The following is a 9,124-nucleotide window of genomic DNA, read 5'->3' as shown; positions in this document are numbered from 1 at the left end:
TTATTTAATATGTAACCATCTCGTACGAAGTAAGTGAGGACTCCATAGGCACTCTTTTTGCTGCGTAAGAGTTCGTATATACTGAGCCACCATCTTGCCATGCGACCCCGTTCCGCTCTTGCATTCTTTCCCTCCCTCTCTGTGAATTCGCCCGTGCGGATCCATACGGAGCGCGACGCCGAGCTCCACCTTCGTCGCTACTTTCATCGCCGCCGCCTCCTCTACTTCCGTTTTCGCCACCTCTACTTCCGTCTCCGCTACCCGCCCCTGTTCTCGTCTATTACACGGTTCGTAAACCCGGCGCGCCATTTTGCGTAACCCTTTTTCCTCGAGAACCGCCACCACGGTGACCTCTTTGCTCTCGTCGTGATCCCGCCGGTCCTGCTTCCGCTGCGGCTTTAATCAGAGCTCTTTCGAAGCGAGTACGTAGCACGGAGATAAGAAACGGAAATTAAACGTTAGACATTTACAAAACTCGCACACAACAGTGTATTTTTAGCTGCTATTCGCTCTCTCTTTCTTTCTCTTCCTCTTTCTTACGGACGCGACTTCGCGACATAACTAAATTTTATTTGAATTCGCTTCAAGGAGATCAAATTTGGTAAATTATTTCGTTTCGATTAATTTTTTAATTTATCGTAATTCACAATTAATTCTTACTTGAAAAATTGGCGAGAAAGCCGCTATTAGACGAGCAGCAAATCTTTAAAAGATGATTGATATTATAATATATCTTAAAATAGAATTTTTATTGTAAATTCGCACGATATATAGTTTTGTATTAACTTCACACACTTGTATTACTTTTTGTATCTTTAACGATTTATCTGTGATTTTATAACTTATTTAAATCATTTATTTGATTATTTTGAAGTATCCATAATTTTTCTGTAATACTAATATTTGCAATTTCGTGTCAGAGGAAAAAATGTAGAAAAGAATATTATTCCCACGAAAAAAAAATCTTTTAATATTTTTGACCGTTTTAAATATATGGAAATATTAAATGAAAAAAAATGGAAACTATTAAATTGTTTGAATGCCGAATAGCAATCAATAGTGGAAATAATATAATAAATATTTTGTACGTACCTGTCATATCTTCTTCTTTGACAAAAATATCTGTATTGTCGATTTGGCCGGGGAGAAAAAAATAACTCGTGAAACGCAGCACACACAATTGTACATTCCATGATCGTTTTATTTCGATTACAGAACAGCGATCGGGGGGATTTATTTCTCTTCTTGATCCGTTTAGTGTATTTACATTATTAGCTCGCTGGTGCATAGCGAGAGATTGGTTTGGCGATGATCTAAAAGTTCTGGTAATTATATGATCGACGAGCGTCGAAAGCCGATCATTAGAAAACACGTACTGTTCAAAGAAAAACTTAATTGTTACATGGTCGTGAATTCGGTACAAATTTGTATCAGAAAGAAACAAAGTCACATAGCCAATCGGCTTTCTCTCGCGTCGTCTTCCTTCGCGTAATCTTAAGATTCCTTAATCCTCGTTTGTGAAACGAAGACAATGATGTAGAGCGTATGACGCGACTTTCGTCGACGCGGATTGGTGTCGTTTGCATCTCGCAATTTTATCGCGTGTTTAACAGACGATTCTCCGTAATATATTTAATCCAGGGTGTTTACACGGAAAGAACGATTTTGCTCAAGTATCAAAAAATTTAGCTAGATACAGATCCGAAAATAATTTTGTTAGAACATCAAAATTTTTGGGTAAAACACTCAAATTAATTGCTAGAATTCAAAAAATTTTAATATTTCTAGCAATCAGTTTGAGTGTTCTATCTAAAAATTTTGATGGTTTAACAAAATTATTTTCGGATCTGTATCTAGCTAAATTTTTGAATACTTCAGTAAAATCTCTCCGTGTATAATACGTAATGATTGCTCAATAAAAATAATAAGAATTATTTTCGTGTGTCTGCACAAATATTTCAACTTTGAAAACTTGCAAAAACATCAAATTAAATATCAAAAAATGAGAATTAAAAGATTCATTGTCAAATCGGAAAAATCATTGAGAATGGATTGACTTGTATCAATTGAAAATAATTAATTTATAATTACAATTTCAATATAACAAATGAAAGTAGAACAGCACGGCAAGGTTCGCGGAAAGATTGACAGTTTTCGGAAGGGACGGCGAGTTCGTAAGTATAAGTGAATATATCGAATGCGATCGTTGCAGACGCGCAAACTCTCCATCGGGTGATCTTGGAGCGATGCTCGATTGATGATCGTTAAGAACTAACGGAGTTAATTTACTAGCTCTAAGATGCATAAACGTACATGTTAAAATCCTAGAGAGTTAATTTACGTAACGCAGAAAAATATACAAGTATTTACAGAAGCAGAACGCTCGTTGATAACGCTGTCCGGCTGATCTCGAATCCCTGGAGTGGAGAACGCAGATCCTGAGGGACGTTGAACCGGATTGTTCACATGTAGATGCGCCGTAGATCGGATGGTGACGTTATCATGTTGCATTGCGGACAGAGTTTCTTCGCGCCCTGTAACAGTGATAAGAAAACCCTCGTTTCTCAACAATTGTCGGAACCAAAGTCGTCACTTGATAGAATTCGCCACAGACTTGGAGAAGATTCAGAGCATAGAGAAAATTGATGATAAACTTGAATAAAAATGGATTCCGACATGTTAACACAAATTTCGTTAAATATATTTATCGACGATTAAATTAATACTGTAGTTTCACGAAAGAAAATTAAATTCAGAGGTCGATCTGGCAATTATGCATGGAAAGAACGATTTTACTGAAGTATCTAAAAATTTAGGTAGATACAGATATGAAAATAATTTTGTTGGACCATCAAAATAATTATGTAGGAAATTCAACCATGACGAGCAATGCTGCAAAAAGTTTTGATATTCCATAATGCGTCCAGCTTGAGCATTCTTCATAATTACTTTGATATCCAACAAAATTAGTTTCAAACCTATATTTAGCAAAATTTTAAAAACCGTTCTTTCCGTGTGATTACTTGGGTATTGATATATACAGAAATGTTTACAGAAATTTCAACAGCTATTTTTATTTTGTAAGTTGTATGATACGTCTAGAGTTATAAGTTTAAAAAGTTTAATTTAATTATTTAAAATGTTTGAAAAGTAACTAGGTTCAAAAGCATATAAACAATTAATACGCACCAGCGTATGCAACCAGCATTGTTCGCAGTGTACGTGCCAGCAACAAACCGAAGTGACCGGCTTTTTGTATTGTTCCTGAAATGGAGATTTTTCACACATTCGATAAATAAAATAATTGGCGAATCCACTTGCAACCAATACTCCACTTCTCACATGCGTGTCAATATAAAAGATATAAAAGATATAACACACACCGTGTATAAAAGGGTTTGTTACATCGCTAATTTAGTTAATTGGCAAATGTACGACGATAATTGTTCTTGAAGTTTACGAGACGAGTCACGTCTCGAAATCGAAAAAAGGGAATATCTTAATTTCTCATTAGATTAATGCAAAGCGGCAAGGAAGGGGGAAAGGATATCCCATATTCAGTCCAATTTCTCGCGAGTGACAAAGACGAGATACAGCCGATAACACAAAAAAGATTTAACGATCGCGAGATCGCGAGCTGAATGGTATTTTCTCCCGGCGGTTTTTCACGAAATGAATTAAAGTGATCATTATTCACGGCCGTTATATTATATATTTAAGCGTCATTTCTCCCTGGATCGGCAAATACGCCTGTTTATCCTGGCTGATAATGATCGCAGCTCGATACACTTTTAGCGTTTTAATATCACCACGTTACAAGCGAGATCGTCGTCTTATCTCGCGTGGCGAGTTATTTCGCGCGATCGCGAACCTGTTACAGCGAGTTGGTGGACAGGTAATACCGCATCGACGATGGAAATACTGAGCGGTAATATTACATGTAATGCTCCTTCGTTACTTTGTTAATTCGTATACGCGCGGCGTATTAGAGAATAATTTATTCGATGATCTAAATATTTCAAGCTGTCGCTGATGGAAAAAACACAGTCGAATTTTATGCACGGCTTTTATATGTCGTCGCAATTATTTACGAGTTACGAAACGCGCGTTTTCAGATCACGGATGAAACGCGATGAAATAATATGTATAATGCAATATTACAAGGAATAATATAAAATACGTAATAATATAAAATACGATAAAGCGCGTCGTTTTTCCGGCTTATTTTTGCATGTCCAATTTGATTTTTCACAATATTAAAACCAGCAAGTTATCTATAACGATGAACTAATTACAGTGACTCAATTACAATCATTTGCCATATTAGCCTTCGAAAGTTAATCGGTTCAGTTTTTACGTTTAATAATCGTTTTCAGAGAGCGAAACCTAATTTTTATTATTACGATCGTTTCATTCATTTCGCGAAGCGTATTATTCAAACGATAAATTGTTCTGCAAAATTTCAGCAAAATTTCAATTTCAAGCAGTATTATTTAATTTGACTTTGTTTTCTTGTCTTAAAAATATAGGTGCATATTGGTTATTTTCTATCATTAACGTAATATTAAATATTATTTAAAAAAATACGTTCACTTTTGTACAAATTACCTCGAAACTTAATCTTTTCATGTGAAACGTCATATTGAGAACAACACACTTGGATGTGGCATATCCAACCCAATTCGCTGCTTATAACTTTCATAAAAATGAACATACATATTATAAACAATATTTCTTTCAATTGAAACGTTACATTGAAGAACATAATGCTAAGAAAATATATGCATTTTTATTAATAAAAAAGTTATAAGCAGTGGAAAAAGCATGTGAAGAGTATTAGAAAAAAAGTCGAGTGTGTCTTACTAAACAGACGTTTAAGAATTAAGAATATCAAATTCCTTGTAGTTATGCTACAAATTCTCAGTTTACAACTAAATACCTAAGTATTTCTTGAATCAAAGACGCGATTTAGAAATCTCGTTTTATTCATAATCATTGAGATTAATTAACTCACCATGCAAATGAGACACTTAAAGAGTTGTCCGCGCATCTCAGCTTCGAGCTCGCGGATGCGGCCACGAAGAGCCTCAACGACGGGTGTATCACCATCTCTCCTAGGCGACCCGGAGGCACCTTCATCGGGGTCGTTTTGTTGAGCGACGGGCGTTGCGGCGCCCGGCTCCGGCTTCACCTCGACCAGGCCCTGCGCCGTCAATCCAGAGTCAGGGGTCAGCTGTTGCGGCGTATGCGGCGCGTTCGGCGAAATAACGGCCTCGCGAAGCGCGTCCCGTTCTTTCTGTTCTCGCGGCGTGCCATCGACTCGCGGCGCGACCACGTCCGCTTCGGAATACTGAGCTGGACCGAACTCAGCGGCGTCGTCGCCATCAACCACCAGATCGACGTCTTCGTCCTCCTGATTACCACCACCCCTGGCACCACTACGATTGCTCGAGGAAGTGGCGAGGCCCGCGGCTGCGAAGAAAGGAATAGCGATCTCTAAAGCCTGTGTCACACTACACATTCGAGACTGAGGTTGCGAATTAGAAATTATTCGACCAGTCATATAATTTTAATTTTAATCCAGTTCGTTCTTTTCCGATTGTTTTTCGGCAAACGACGCGTAAAACAAATGATATTTTTTGAAAGAAACTTGAAAAGACACTACATGTTGCATACAACACAGGACAACTTAATTTTTTTTGTCCCTGAGTCAAAGATTTTTTAAATTCTATTATAATCAATATAAATTGATTATCTCTCTCTAAAAATAGGATATGTAAAGAAGATAGTGAAGAAAATTATTAGAGAAGGAAGGTTGAATGTAGTTATGCAACATAGAATCGTAATTTTAAGATTTTTTATTCTGCATGGTAAAAACATATCTTAACTTTTGGCGCACGTATACGCCAGAATAATTTTTTTAAAAAAACTATTTAAAAAATTTCTAAATTTACAATTAATATAAAGTATCTATCTTTTTTCTTATATAGAAATTTGAATTCTTTTGAATGCTTTTTTATGCAAAGGCAAACCAAATAAATAACACGATTATAGTTCCTGTTATACAATTTATAATTATCAATTAATGTATATTTATTTTATTTTTGTTTTCGCAAAAAAATATTTAACGTTCTATCGATCCGGCGTTTTTATAGATAAGTATAAAATCATGCATTATGTGTGCTTCGTAACCGCAAATTTAATACAAATATTCTGCATGATATCATAATAAATGTATGCATAGTTTAACTCTGCAAATGGACTTACCAGAAAACCCACCAACGAGCATAGAAGTGGCACGCACTCTTGTCTGCCCGGCCCACTCGTACTCCTCGTATTCGGGGTCGCCCTCGACGTCAACCTCTTCCTCGTCGACATTCGCGTTCTGCCCGGCTGGGTTTCCATTGTTCTGCTTATTCAGGCATCGGTCGACGTGTTGATTCAATTCTTCCGGAGTGCCTGACAGTCTCTCGCTACAAACCGGACAAGACGCCTCGTCCGCTTTTCGCTTTCGATTCTTAACGCGTATTCTGGCCTGTATATAAAAAATAGCAATTTGCATATCTTTATTATAATTAGTAATTATCACAGTAAACAAACTTAGTGGTTCGATTTCAAAATAATATTATAAAGGGCATACACTACGCAAGGCGAATATGAAATACGCTCGTTTAGTTCAGATATAGAATCTGGAAATTTTTTTATGCGTCGAGCAACAATCAAATTCTTGAACATCCTATTTTTTTAAAAATGGATTACTTCTTTAAACATATCTGAACAAGAAACGAGCGTATTTCATGTAATTAAACTGACAAGAGTTGTATTTTTGATATCCTTTCATATATTATGTTAATTTAGTCTAAAAATTATACTAAATTTATTTTTTAGTTTTATATTGAAGATGTTCTGATTAAAACCGAAACGTTTATATTTTATCTTATTGTTTGAAATTAATAAATCTTTATTATTTGCTTCTAAGACCTTGCGTAGTGGTGTATGCCCTTTATAATATTATTTAGTAATTATCACGTTTCTCATATCTTGTCGGAATCTCTCAATTTGCTTCTTCGAGAAATTATGAAAACATCACGTGATTAATGAAAGATTAAAGTTGGATCTACAACGTGCTGTTTGCTTTCTGTTTCTTAGTTTTTACCTCTTGCCTTTTTCCTTCTTTGCGATCGTTTTATAGACAATCGTGTTTCTTGTCATGTGTTTCTTATCTCTTCGGAAGTTTATCAACTTTTACCTCAGGCGACGAAAAACGAAAAAACAAAATAAGACGCAAAAAGACAAGAGGTAAAAAGCAAGAAACATGAAGTGAAGAGCACATTGCAATCAGGTTTAAAACAGGAAATCAAGAATGCATTACTTGTCTATTGGCCTTGATCCTTTTGTATGTCTCCCATCTACCCTGAGGAGTGCCATCCGCCGCCGATGGGGCATGGAGCATCGTGCCATGGGAATGATCTTGGGGGTGCGTCGGCGGTAAGGTCGACCTCGAAGGTCGAGGTCTTGAAGACGCCGAGGAGACCTTGTACAATCGATCGAGCTCTTGAGCAAAATGTTGCTCTAGTTCTTGAGGTCTCACTGTCACTCCGCATACGGGGCAGCAAGATGGATCCGAAGGGAATTTTTTCTTGCCTAAAATAAAAATAAATCACATTACGATTAGAATATTTTGATATTTGGTATAATGATGATATCATTTTACGGATTTCATCAAACGGATGTCAATTGTTTTTATTTAAAGTACCTATTCATTGATTTTACTAATAATTCGTAAAATATGAGAAAAGATGTGTGAGATAATCTTTTCAATGTCTTTTAATCAGTTTTCTATTATAATTGTTTTTTCTGTTCATATAATTCAATAGCAAATAATAAGTATTGTTGCGTTTGCGTATATTTCGTAGACGAACAAGACTTAAAGTTGAAAACAATAAGTAAAAAAACAAACATATAAGAGTCAGACGTGAAACTTCGTGTGCACAGAATTTGATTATTAAAATACTGATTTTATTAAAATCATGTAAATATACATTATATGTTTTGGCTCCTTTTTGAGCCATTTTCAAATACAATTTTACAAAAAGTTAAATAATCCTATAAATTAGGTTGTCAATCACTGCTCTTTTAATATTTAACAGTGTAGAAGAAGCCACAAATTACTTGAGACGATTTTTCCACATTTTTCTCATTCATTTTTGAAACAGAAGTAAGTGTCATTATATAGTAATGTATATACCGTTCTTGTGCGTCAATGAAAAGTATTGTCTGTAAAATAATTTTCAGCAAAAAGAAAAACAGAATGAGAAGAAAGTAATTCCCTCTTATTTGACAATTAAATGCATTTAAAGGATGCCTTTGATGTCCTCGGAAGTGAGGATTTATCCAGCGCCCGCGCTCGAGGAATGGGATCACCGGGGGCCGCACCGCCTCTTGGAAGACATCGGCTAACGCGATTTAAAAAGTATTCAAATTGCGTTGTAATTACTTTTCGCGACGTCGAGTCGTCCTCGCCGTCGAGGCGCGCGCGTCGCATTAAGTCCAGAAACGAGCCGCGAAACGAAAACCGCCGTCGTAGGTCAACGCGGTCCGGCTCGTTTACTCGCAATTTATTGCCCCGTAAAACGGCGAATAAAAGGGAAAAAAAAGAAGAGGACGAAAGGCGGAAAGAGGCAGTCAAGAGGTGAAAGGGAGGAGGAGGGGAAGAAGATGGGCGAAGGAAAAAGCGCGGCATGGAGCAAACGGCCGCGTGCCCGCGGTAATCCAACGGGATACTTCTGTCTCGAGCCTCGCGCGCCAGACGCACTCTGACGGGAATGCATAATTAATTGCGCAAGCTTGTCGCCGCCTGTATCATCGCGAACCCCGCGGTTCGGCCACCGAGGGTAAATGCATGAACTCATAGGAAAAGTTCGCGGTGCCGAAGTGCCGGATTCCTTCTCGGTTGATTTTAATTACGCGTTAATCGCTCGTATCTCAAGGTAGCTTCATAACATTTCGCTGCGTTGTAAGAATGCCGAAAGCATTTATACGACGGTAAATATTTATCGCGAGGCGTACGATAGCCGCAGATGAGGAAGGTGGGATCAGGGTCGCGGTCGCGATGAATCCCGAT

General features: G+C 37.1%; 1 protein-coding gene across 1 annotated transcript in view; it reads right to left on the bottom strand.

Moving 5' to 3' along the window:
- The window catches only part of LOC108728450 (E3 ubiquitin-protein ligase RNF220), a 157,926-nt gene continuing 148,802 nt past the window's right edge, over positions 1-9,124 (bottom strand). The window contains exons 6-9 of the mRNA XM_018457006.1: positions 7,373-7,644; positions 6,268-6,535; positions 5,015-5,472; positions 1-396 (exon numbers count right to left, since the gene is read on the bottom strand). Coding sequence (XP_018312508.1) covers positions 1-396; positions 5,015-5,472; positions 6,268-6,535; positions 7,373-7,644 — 1,394 coding nt within the window. The remainder of the gene's footprint in view (positions 397-5,014; positions 5,473-6,267; positions 6,536-7,372; positions 7,645-9,124) is intronic.

This window comes from Mycetomoellerius zeteki, unplaced genomic scaffold, assembly GCF_001594055.1.
Source record: "Mycetomoellerius zeteki isolate Tzet28-1 unplaced genomic scaffold, Tzet1.0 scaffold62, whole genome shotgun sequence".
NCBI lineage: Eukaryota > Metazoa > Arthropoda > Insecta > Hymenoptera > Formicidae > Mycetomoellerius > Mycetomoellerius zeteki.
The sequence above is the reverse complement of the archived record's forward strand: the minus strand, read 5'-3'. Positions and strand labels throughout refer to the sequence as shown.